The 11,580-nt window shown below is 55.7% G+C and overlaps 3 protein-coding genes across 3 annotated transcripts; 2 read left to right on the top strand and 1 right to left on the bottom strand.

The window, feature by feature from the left end:
* The first annotated feature begins 132 nt into the window (after nt 1–132).
* On the top strand, nt 133–2,992 carry TRAVEDRAFT_153111 (copii coat protein). Its single transcript, XM_008044003.1, has 9 exons — nt 133–222; nt 279–450; nt 507–801; nt 855–1,328; nt 1,379–1,618; nt 1,672–2,249; nt 2,300–2,567; nt 2,632–2,841; nt 2,900–2,992. Exons 1-9 carry the CDS (start codon nt 192–194, stop codon nt 2,921–2,923), a joined length of 2,292 nt encoding a protein of 763 aa, XP_008042194.1. The 5' UTR covers nt 133–191; the 3' UTR covers nt 2,924–2,992.
* Nucleotides 2,993–3,445: 453 nt separating this feature from the next.
* TRAVEDRAFT_39306 (MFS general substrate transporter) lies at nt 3,446–6,005 on the top strand (the record flags this gene model as incomplete). Its single annotated transcript, XM_008043654.1, has 16 exons — nt 3,446–3,631; nt 3,699–3,804; nt 3,930–3,992; nt 4,055–4,105; nt 4,154–4,196; nt 4,248–4,268; nt 4,333–4,371; nt 4,492–4,566; nt 4,624–4,829; nt 4,884–4,953; nt 5,005–5,044; nt 5,097–5,281; nt 5,359–5,394; nt 5,452–5,547; nt 5,599–5,729; nt 5,797–6,005. 16 exons carry the CDS (start codon nt 3,446–3,448, stop codon nt 6,003–6,005), a joined length of 1,557 nt encoding a protein of 518 aa, XP_008041845.1.
* Nucleotides 6,006–6,377: 372 nt separating this feature from the next.
* TRAVEDRAFT_66350 (uncharacterized protein) lies at nt 6,378–7,668 on the bottom strand (the record flags this gene model as incomplete). The annotated part of the gene is made up of 5 exons (XM_008044004.1): nt 6,378–6,915; nt 6,978–7,152; nt 7,223–7,246; nt 7,311–7,435; nt 7,500–7,668. 5 exons carry the CDS (start codon nt 7,666–7,668, stop codon nt 6,521–6,523), a joined length of 888 nt encoding a protein of 295 aa, XP_008042195.1. The 3' UTR covers nt 6,378–6,520.
* Nucleotides 7,669–11,580: the final 3,912 nt, after the last annotated feature.

An 11,580-nucleotide genomic window follows, 5' to 3' on the forward strand; every position in this document is an offset into this window, starting at 1 on the left:
TTCGTGTCTGACAGTGAGAGCACGCAAGAGGGTAGCGGATGAAATATTGGCTAAATTAGGCAATCTCCGCTTCGGGCCATATGAAGAACTGGGAAGGTCTGGTACGCGCCCTGGACACGTCCGTCATCAACGCCTGAGACTCTTCCACGTCCGACACTAATTACCATCCTTTGCATCCTTTGCATCGAGCCATGAACTTCGAGGACGTCGAGGAACGCGATGGTGAGTAATGTGGTCACCTTTTCGCACCGTTTTTGTCTCAAACCTCCGGCATATAGGCGTTCGTTTGTCTTGGAACGTTTGGCCTTCGTCCAGGATAGAGGCGACCCGCACAGTTGTGCCCATTTCAGCCCTCTACGCACCCCTCAAACCTCGAGAAGACCTCCCGGAGATATTGTATGAGCCTGTGACCTGCAAGCCGCCGTGTCGTGCGGTCTTGAACCCCTACTGGTGAGTTGGATGATCTTATACTCCGTTATCCAATCTAAAGCTCGCCTGCTTCGCAGCCAGATTGATATTCGCGGAAAGTTGTGGATCTGTCCCTTCTGCTTGCAGCGCAATGCCTTCCCTCCTCACTACAAAGACATCTCCAACACAAATCTCCCCTCCGAACTGCTGCCCAAGTTCACCACCATCGAATACACTCTCTCGCGCGGCGCCGCAGTACCACCCACCTTCCTGTTCGTTGTCGACACCTGTGTGGACGAGGATGAATTCAAGGCTCTCCGCGACTCCCTCGTTGTCAGTCTCAGCCTACTCCCCCCTTACGCCCTAGTGGGGCTGATCACTTTCGGTACTATGGTGAGTCTTCCGTATGCTACGTACATTGCGGTCATTCATCATAGCGCGGACAGGCGCAAGTACACGAGTTGGGATATGCAGAATGCAGCAAGTCGTATGTGTTCCGCGGAGGCAAGGAGTACACGCCGAAGCAGATCCAGGACATGCTCGGGCTGAGCTCCCAAAACCGCGCCGCGCCGCGTCCAGGGCAGCCCATGCCCCCTCAAACCTTCGGCGCTGCGCGATTCCTCATGCCTGTGCAGCAGTGCGAGTTCCAGCTAACGGGTATTTTGGAAGCACTTGCGCGCGACCCATGGCCGGTGGCAAACGACAAGCGTGCGCTCCGTTGCACTGGAGTTGCCGTCAGCGTCGCCGTGGGTCTTCTCGAGACGACCTTCCCGAACACCGGTGCGCGGATCATGGTGTTCGCTGGAGGCCCAGCGACGGAAGGCCCGGGTCTAGTCGTCAGCAACGAGCTGAAGGAACCTATTCGGTCTCACCACGACATCGACCGAGACAGCGCCAAGCACTTCAAGCGAGCCTCGAAGGTGAGTATACTCACTTACGTCAAAACCCATGTTTTCTGACCAAAATGCAGTACTATGAAGCACTTGCGAAACGGGCATCGAACAACGGGCATGTGATCGACCTCTTTGCTGGGTGTCTAGATCAGGTTGGCCTGCTGGAGATGAAGTCCATGCCTAACTCAACGAACGGCGTCATCGTGCTGTCCGATTCGTTTGCGACGTCGATCTTCAAGCAGAGCTTCCTTCGTATGTTCAATAAGGATGCCAACAACTTCCTTGAGATGGGCTTCAACGCGACGTTTGACGTGCAGGTGCGCTTGATATATTTCCTGACTATATGCGCATATACTCACGCTGCATGCAGACCACCAAAGAGCTGAAGGTCTCTGGTATGATCGGTCACGGTATCTCAGCGGCGAAGAAGTCACCATGTGTGGGTGAGACCGAGATCGGTATCGGCCAAACCTCTGCGTGGAAGATCAACGCTATCGACCCGCGGACTGCCGCGGGTGTCTACTTCGAGGTTGTCACGCCCGCTGGTCAACCCTTGCAGCCCGGCTCGCGGGGCCTAATCCAGTTCGTGACGCACTATCAGCACTCGAGCGGGAAGAACCGGCTGCGCGTTACGACAATTGCGCGCAACTTCGCGGAGGCGGGCTCGCCGACGATCGCGGCGTCGTTCGACCAGGAGGCCGCGGCGGTACTGATGGCGCGCATCGCTGTCTTCAAGGCGGAGATTGACGACTCGCCGGACGTGTTGCGCTGGCTCGATCGTATGCTTATCCGGCTGTGCCAGAAGTTCGCGGACTACAGGAAGGAGGACCCGACGAGCTTCCGGCTTACGGATAACTTCAGCATCTACCCGCAGTTCATGTTCCACCTTCGGAGGAGTCAGTTCCTGCAGGTGTTCAACAACAGTCCTGACGAGACTGCGTTCTACCGGTGAGCAGTGTCGTGTGATCATAAGCTGGGCGCGTCTGACATGCATACAGCCATGTTCTGAATGAACAGGACGTGAACAACTCTTTGATCATGATTCAGCCAACGCTCATGTCATACACGTTCGACACACCACCACAACCCGTGCTGCTGGACAGTGTCTCGATCAAGCCGGACGTCATCCTTCTCCTCGATACCTTCTTCCACATCCTCATCTTCCACGGCGAGACAGTCGCCCAGTGGCGGAAGGCAGGATACCAGGACCAGGAAGGTTACGAGAACTTCAAGGAGTTGCTCGAGGCGCCCGTCCAGGACGCACAGGTTCGTGCTCGTCATAACAACGCTTCGCACGCGCTTGGTGCTGATGACTGACGGATACTTGTAGGAACTGCTCGCCGATCGCTTCCCGATCCCGCGGTACATCGTCTGCGACCAGGGCGGCAGTCAGGCGCGCTTCCTTCTGTCGAAGTTGAACCCGTCGACGACGCACATGTCCGCGAGCATGTACGGCTCGGCCGCGAGCGCGGGCACGGGGCAGGCGATCTTCACGGACGACGTGAGCTTGCAGGTTTTCATGGAGCACTTGAAGCGTCTGGTACGTCGCCCTTCCACCTTTGGGCTCAATTCCTGGTTGCTGACTGTGTTGTTCATAGGCTGTGGGAGCCCAGACGAATTGAGAGCGTGGCGCAGATGTGTATTTATGACCTTTGTTCTTGTTCGTTCTATGAGAAGCAATGACGTTTATGACTCGGACATACGTTTTGCGCGGGCGCGGTTCATTGTGTGTGTATGTCAACGGTGCGGGCTTATTCGGCGGCGCCCGGGCGCCTTCAACAGCCGGTTCGTTAGGCTGTCCTCTTCATGTTTTCTACGGCTATTGACGTTGTGTTCAGATATGTCTGCAGGTCAATGCTCTCCGGCAATCTACTACAGTGCCGGGATCCTAATTAGACACCGGTTACTTGCCGGAGCGGGTCACGGTATTAATCCTCGGGCAAGGCCTCGGCCATCCTCCTGAGCTTTGTCAATCCTACTCGCAGCCCTCGGAATCCGCCTATCCCATGGCCGACGTAGTACTGTCAGCTGTCCCCTCCGGCAGGTGGTGGATTCATCCTGGGGCCTTGCATGATCCACTGCGGGTGCGTTGGCGCGATGTTATATATATTCAAGGCGAGCGATTCTTGTCCTGACCTTCCCCTATGTCTCCCTCGCCTCCCCCTACCATCGTCGCCCTGCCGCCGGAGGGCAAGCAGGAACACGAACTCGTCGTGTTCGAACGGGATGACCCGGACGATCCGCACCAGTGGTCGCGGCGGAAGAAGCGGGGCACGGTCGCCCTCGCGTGCCTCTACGCGTTCTGCGCGGTATTCGGCTCGGCCATATATGTACGTCCCATTCGCTTCCGACCTTGGTTCGTGGGCGCAGGCGGGCCAAAGGTGACGTTGTGTATAGGCCCCGGGAGAAGGGGAGATTCGCGAGAAGTACGGTGTGAGCGCCGACGTGTCCAGTACCGGGCTGACGATGTATGTGCTTGGGTTTGGCATCGCTCCATTAATCTGTGAGTCTTCTTCCGATGGATAGCAACCAATGCGCTTGATTTTGCGTTGACTACGTTTAATTTCTTAGGGGGTAAGCTGGCATAGTAGCCGTTTCTCAGGTTACGGCGATCTAACAGTGTCGCAGGTCCCCTGAGCGAGCTCCTGGGAAGGAAAATTCCATATCATATCGCATGGGTCCTTCTCATCGGTATGTCGTGCACTACCCGCAAACCCGGCGTGTCATATTGACCGTGGACCTCGCCATGGTAGCGACTTCGGCAGTTTCGGCGTTCGTCGAGAACATCGCTGTCATCCTGCTATGTGCGTTCGCATTTAAAATCATCCTGAAAACATGTTGACCTTGCATAGTCCGTTTCTTCACAGGATGCGCCGCTGCCTGCTCTCTGAATATGTAGGTGGATCCTCCTGTGCATCTTTCGAAAGTGGCTGAGAAAAACTGAAGGGGCCCTGGGGTTATCGCCGAGTAAGTAGTCACACATCACGTCCTTGGGCCACCGAGCAACTGCGGTCTACTAACATATGATTAGTATGTACGCCAAGGACCTACATGCCATGGGCCTAGGTACGTGCCACCCCCGTTGATAGGTGGCCTCTCTCTAAGGTATTCTTACACAGCGACGACCATGTTGTATGTGCTTGAGCCGCCTATAAGCTACGCACCGTCCTCACCAACTATCCTAACCAAGCTCGTTCTGTGCTCTCTCTGGGCCATGTTTCGCGACGCTCTTCGGCTTCTTCATCGCCGCAAATACACACGGAGGGTAAAACCGACTTTCTTCATCTTCCCGGGCTCTGATACTTACTAACCGACTGTATAGCCTGTGGGTCCTCCGGGTGCAGCTCCTCTTCGCCATCGCTGTCTGGCCGCTCGTATTCATTTTCCCCGAGACGTACGGCCCTAGGATTCTCGAACAGCGGGCTAAACACCTCCGCAAGGCTGGGAGAGAGAATGCTTGGGCGGCGCACGAGCTGCATCACAAGACGATCACGCAAGTCCTGCGGGGACATGTTGTCCGGCCGTTCAGTATGTTTCTCTATGTCTCATGGAACGAGCGCGTTTGTTTGAATTTGGGAACAGCCATGATTATCTATGAGCCCATCGTGCAAGGCGCCGCTATCTGGGTCACCGTCACGTATGGCATCCTGTAGTAAGTCGTCCGCGAAGTCATGGAGAACTCTTTCGCGCTGACCTTCTATAGCTTCTACTTCGAAGTGTATCCTGTGGTGTTTATCGTGCAGGTAGGACATCTGATAATCACTACGAGTCTCAGCTTACTATTTTCACTTTTAGCATGTCATTCCGTTCCAGCTCTGCGGCCTCCTCTTCCTGTCTATATCGCTAGGGATGCTCATATCTGTGATCGTTTTTGGCCCGCTCGTTCAGCTGTCCGAACGGGTGCGGCTGCCAATAATTGAGCGGAAAGGGGAGACCATGCCTATGGAAGAGACACAACTGAAGTCTGTCATCATCGCCTGGTGCGTCCGTTTGTTTGGGTGCCATATCTATGTGTAGCATATATGGAGGCAATTAACATCTCATATCTTCAATGTAGCTTGTGTCTGCCCATATCGCTCTTCTGGTTTGCTTGGTACGTCTCTAACTCAGCCGCATGCTGTTCGTTCCAGTAACCCGGCGCGCTTCATAGGACGAGCGGCCCAGAGACACACTGGATAGCGCCGGCCCTCGCGGGCATCCCCTTTGGCTATGCCAACACAGCGATATTCTTCTCCTTCACATCATAGTGCGTCTGCCCCAGACCTGTATCTATCGGCACGCTGACGAAAGCCCATAGCACCTCACGGACGTATACCCTTTACGCGTCCAGCGCCGCCGCGGCGAATACCTTCTTTCGCTCCGTTGTCGCGTCCATCTTTCCCATTATCGCGCACTCGATCGTCGATGCCCTCGGGACGAAGTGGGGAAGTGCGTACTCGTATCATACTTGCTGTCTCGTCCCTTGGAACTTCCACTCACCCGACTCGTATGACAGTATCCATCTTCGCGTTCATCTCGCTCGGGCTCGTCCCCATCCCGTTTGTCTTTGTGCGCTTCGGGCCCGCGCTACGCGCGCGCTCGCGCCACGCACGTCAGGCGCGAGAAGCGATCGCGCGAATGCATGCGGCGCAGCCGGAGCCCGAGATCGAGCCCGAGAGCGAGATCGAGGGCGAGGAAGAGCGGAAACAGCCGGCAGGTGCGTGAGCGCACACGGCCCGTGCCAGCATATATGCACTCGCGCTCATACTAACGGCGGCGGGCCGCACTTTTTATAGTGGATGTTTTGGCAGAGAACGAAGGAGGCTCTGCCACAGTGCCACGAGGTAGGTAGTACAATTTAACGTGGCGGCGCGGTGCCCGGGCGATGGAATAGCACCTAGGCCGACCGCGGGTTTCCACGAGGGCTGATTTCTGTCGCTGCGTACGATGCGTCTGCTTTGCGGAGATCTAAGTCATGACGTTATCATAATAATGCATGGACGAAAGACTACGAACGAAATACTACATGGATGACGTGGAACGCGCCACCAGGACGGAACACGAATACAAAACAGAACGGATCAGAGCGTCAGGAGGGGTTTCATACATATAGCAAGGGTTGTCTCGGCACGGGTCGACGATTAGCACATAGGGCGGACAGCAGAAGCGAGAGCAGCGAACCAACATGCGAACGAGCACGGGGGAACGGTAAGTACTGGGACGGGTATACCAGTCGGTGTCTAATATGGGTGGAACCGCAACTTGTCCACGGAGGCCGCGCTGGAGGTTGCGGCCACTCCGTAGGTGTGGATGGAGAAATTATCATCCGGAGGGTTGCTGGGTCCCGCGGCTTGAGCATACGGCCAACACGTGGAGGCGAGGGTGGGTTCAAGCGCGGTGTTGGCCAAGCCGATCTCAGGCTGCCCGCCAGCCTCATCCGGCAAGATGTCTCTGCCGGTAGAATGACACTGTAGACCGGTGGCATGGTTGAGGTACATGTGTGAGTTGGTCGTGAAGTCAAGGCTGTCGTGCCTAGAGGCGAAGGAGTGAGAGGGGTAGATGGAGTGGCCGCCGGTGCGTTCCGGGGACGCTAAAGCGGGATCCACTTCCTGTTGCGTAGCAATGTACGGCACTACTGTTGACCAAGTCGTCAGACAATGAAGAATGTGTAAAAGGAGGGCCCCACGATGAGCTTACCATGATGGACAGGCTGGGTGGCATCCTGGATGGTGCGCGGAACTTGAAGGTGGGTTCGGCGTGCGCGAACCTTCCTCGTGGCTCTGACACAAGTGTCGGCTTTGCCAGACTGACGACAGCGATTGCAAGGCTCGCCACTGTCGCAGCTCTTCTTCACCTCGCGGCAGTTTGTACACTACATTAAATGAAATGTCGGACAGTTGCACGGTCGCGCGTAAAGTTAGCACCTACAGCCGAAGGCACACCGCGGCGAGTGCCGCGTTGGCGCGCTGTAGCCAATTGCAATGGAGGATTATAACATGAACCTAACAATCAAGTTGTTCAGCATCGTACTACACCACTGAAATGACTTGAATCTGGCTTGCCATTTGCGACGGAAGGACTTAGCGGGTGGGCGCCCCCGTGTCGCTTGTGGCTGACACAGTCACGGGGGAAAGGATAGCTAATGGTTCCTAACACTGTCACAAGAATACCAGCGGGTCAGTGGGGAAATATTTAGCGGTGTTCCCGGATTCAACTCACTGGAAGCACCGTCCGAGCTCAACGGGGCAGTATCGAAGGTAGGCTGTTGGAGTGTGGCGCCAAGACTATGATCCATGATCATGGAGGGCATCGAGTAGAAAGCAGCAGTGGGTTCGGTAACATGCTGTTTGGCCTGATACTCAGATGCAGGGAGAAGATGAGGGTGCATGAAGAGCGTGCGGGGGATGTGTCGCAAAGTGCAGAGTGAGTGTCTGCCCCATATCGCTTATAAGGAAAATACACAACATTGAAAGGGTATGAAAGCAAGCCGAATCCTCTCCGAGTCCGGGAAAGACAGTGCGTGAGATTGAGAGTGTGCGCGCCGGAGGCGAAGGGCGACACTTGCCCAAATCCAGTCAACGGACCGCGGCGCAGACGATGTGTGATCTTGTCGAGGAGGGGAGGACGATTCGATGATCATGGCACTAACGACCGCGGCTGAATTCTATTTAAGCTTCAGCGCTCAGCGCTCAACCGCGGCTGAATTCTATTTAAGCTTCAGCGCTCGGCTTCGCGCCCGCGCGAAAAGACGTCAGCAAGGGTTCAACGTTCAATGTTGAATGTTCGTTTTGAACCCACGACTCTTCAGCGCTTAGCCTCGTCCCCCGCGCGTCCCAGGGGCATGCCGGTATCCGCCGGCAGACTTACTGCTTCATGTTCTAGACGTCCACGAATGTGTAGGCGAAGTGGGCAATGCCAGCAACTCTGGTCCAGCACAACGGAACCCTCTAAGGTCACGGTCGCCACTGGCAGCCCAGCGGTCGCCTTCCGTCGCTTGGCTCATGACTGCGGCCCGGCTGGTGAAGGTAGATAGATAGATAGATAGATTCAAAGATTATCGTGGCAGAGAGGCCGTTTACGGCCGAAGGTGCCACTGACTACTACGCGAGCGCCTACAGCACTCTAATGACTACCGTGAGGGAAGTATCGTAAGTGAAGGGACATATGGGGGATGCGTGATCGGAATAGACATGGTAGAACGTAGCGGAATGCGGGGATATGTGAAAGTGGTTTTGAGCTATAGTGTAAGGTAGTTCTTGCGCGAAATAGGGGGCGGCGTGTTCCTAATATATGGAGCCGAGAGGACTGATGTCCCCGAAGTAGTGGGAGGAAGGGGCCCGAGGGGCCGTAACACTACGAGACGAGACGGGAGAAAAGACGAGAGAAAAAGAAGAAGAAGAGATAGGAAGGGGAAGGAGACAGGGAAGCAGGAATGGGGAGGGAGGACGAGTCACTGGGGAAAGAGAGGGGGATAGTGGATGTGGGGAAGGGGGAGGGGGAGGGGGCGCCAACTAACCCTGTGGTTCGCCGGCTGGTGAAGGCCCTTCGGGGTTCTCACATATACAAACGAACGATGGTCTTCCACAGTACTACAGTGCTGGTTTGCGACTGTATGTTAACGTACTTCCCCGACACATACCACCCCGACTAACGAGGACCATCACTAGTCATGGCGAAAATGCGGTCATCTGCCTGGAAGCTCTTTAAAGCTCCCCGGCTTAGTGTTCATCGTCTCACGCGCAAAAACAAACACATTCGCCTGCACGGAAGACCGATCTATGTATGCATTAATATTACACGTGGGCCGGCCGCCGCGTTATAAGAGCAATCACCTCTCTGACTCTGGCAGGAAGCTATCGAGAATCGAGCATTGCAGCTAGGCGGCAGTGATATATACTGGATATCGGCAGTACACTGGCAGGAGCGATCACAATAGCAGATCGTCAGCATACAATGACCTCCTCAAACTTCAAACCTGCTCGACGAAGCTCTAGGGCCAGTTGCACCACTGCACCGTATAGTGACGCTATAAACAAAATTTACGATCAATAGGGCTGATACAGGTTTCTTGGGCACACACGGCCTCTGCGCTACAGCAGCTGTATATTTGAACAGCCCTGTTCGAAGACACACCTGTGTCTCACACGCCTTCACATCCATTAGACTCTGTCCCTCTATACAAGCGTCTCGCATCACCCCATCGTCTCCTCCACCAGGCCTACCAGGTCTGCGAGAGATGTGCACGGGCTGATCGTATGTCTCATGCACACTGATGGCAGCGATGACCGCGGCTGCGATCAATGACCCTCCTAGGTATCCTGGTTCTTTCTTTTCTTTGGATCCTCGTTTATTGCCCTCGAGGGTGGTATCCTGGTTCATGATGAGCGCACCACGTAGAAAGTAGAGGCACTTACATTATGTAGTCTGAGCATGTGTACATCCTCTAGTCAGCGTACCTCAAATTCCCCATCTCTATGTGTGAGGGGAGTACGCGCATGCAGAGGCGCCTTATGACTGCTCTCACTACATCATCGCAAGCAGCGAACCGACCGAGAAAACCGTGCGGCGCTATTGCGGGAGACATACCGCTTCACTGGTTGTTGTCGGGGATGTCAAGGCCTCAGGTCCGCGGCGTTGTACTGCAAGCCGATGTCGAAGTTATGCCCACCCATGGGATGGTCTGTAATGGGACTTGAAGTGCCGTAGCCGGAGGCGAAGGAGGAACTGGACTGGGTGGAGTGATTGGTGCGTCCCGGGGACATCAGCGCGGAATCTCCTCCTACCGGCCAAGTAGCGAGGAGCGGCCGAAAAACAGCATACTTGAAGTGACCGGCGCAGCCGCGTCCTCGTTTGTCAGCGGATGGTGTTTTCGGCACATCTGAACCTTCTTCGTGGCGTCCTCTGTCCGTGTCTCAGGACGAGACACGGATACAAAGCGGCGCCGGTGCCGGGCCAACCGCCGCCACATCGTGACCGAGAAGACCGAGAAGACTTGGCGGCGCTATCGCAGAGGTTCCCGTTGGCGACTCCAGAGGTCTTCCCCAACGTTTGCCGCTGGCAGCTCGATTCCGCGCACTTAGGCTGGGCTGGAAGATCTTCGGAGCAACCCCGCCATGTGTGCCGACATCTAAGCTGTCAAAGGAGGAACCGTGCACTGCTAGGAATGTGCTTGGCCTCCGAGCTCATTTGCGCCTCACCGCCGACATCCTCGCCTTCGATGGTGACAGTCGCCGCAATGGTGGCCTGATGATCTGCCAATGTGCGGTTCAGATCAGGACACATTGCAACGTGGACTCACCGCCTGCCACCCCTTGTGACCTGGAGCGTCTTCCAAGCCGTGCGCTTCGACTATTTGTTACCAAGGTGCGTGTCGGAAGACAGCTCCCGTGCTGTCATCTGATATTAGGATTATGGCAGAAAGAGCTTCTTCCGTTCACTTTTTGAAGTCTATATCCTCGCCGCTGCGCCACGGAGGGATATCTGGATACCTAGGTAGCGGCTGCCAGAAAGGTGCCAGGCAGATTCTTCTCAGTTTCAGGTCCACATGTGCGCCGCCTCAGGCCTCAGATGCCGGAGGTTCGCCGCCTCGTGTGGGTGTGCGCAGCTCTCCTGATGACATTAGCAAGAGATACAAGCCCGCGACAAAAATAGCCGACGAACTTGGATTCCACCTTCCGGCCCGCAACGTTGCTGGACGTTTGATATCGAGCGCGCTTCCCCTGTACCATACATCTTCCACCGCCTCTGCACACACGCCGCCTATCCTCTCGCCGTGAGCACTCGCGCCGCACATCAGCTCTCCTCCCACTGCGGGCCTCTCCCACAATCGCTCTGCTAGCTGAGTGTAAAACTCACGTATGGGGGGGCGCAATCTGTAGCCCCTTTCCCGCAAGTACTCTGGTCCGGGCTCTATTGAGGCTCGGCGTACTCGTAGGATAGTGGGGCAGGTAGAAAGGCTGCCCGCACTAGGCGCGCGGGTTCCGAATACCCGCACGCCGCACGCGTCTATTTAATACATCATTATCTTATCTCTGCCCAGCGCGTACGGCGCTGGGCTCGTGGATGTACGATGCCCGTAACGACCCGATCCTGGGTCGTTACACTCTCCCCCTCTAGACACGACATACGGGTCGTGTTGTATAATACAATGGTGTGATGAATGCCTGCAACTCGTAGCAGTGCTAGCACCGAAATATACAAGGTCGCGCGCGGTGCGTACGCGACCCATTGGTTATATACAAGGGTGATGGAGGAGCCAATTGGGGCTCCGTCGACGATACCGAACCACAAAACATTATAT

This window comes from Trametes versicolor (assembly GCF_000271585.1).
Source record: "Trametes versicolor FP-101664 SS1 unplaced genomic scaffold TRAVEscaffold_10, whole genome shotgun sequence".
In the NCBI taxonomy this organism is placed as follows: Eukaryota; Fungi; Basidiomycota; class Agaricomycetes; order Polyporales; family Polyporaceae; genus Trametes; species Trametes versicolor.

Excerpts from the sequence above, each read along its gene's own strand:
- TRAVEDRAFT_153111 (XM_008044003.1), top strand. The coding sequence starts at position 192 with ATGAACTTCGAGGACGTCGAGGAACGCGATG. Across the intron at positions 1,619-1,671 it reads ACGCGACGTTTGACGTGCAG|ACCACCAAAGAGCTGAAGGT; the intron begins GTGCGCTTGATA and ends CGCTGCATGCAG. Across the intron at positions 2,250-2,299 it reads GACGAGACTGCGTTCTACCG|CCATGTTCTGAATGAACAGG; the intron begins GTGAGCAGTGTC and ends ACATGCATACAG.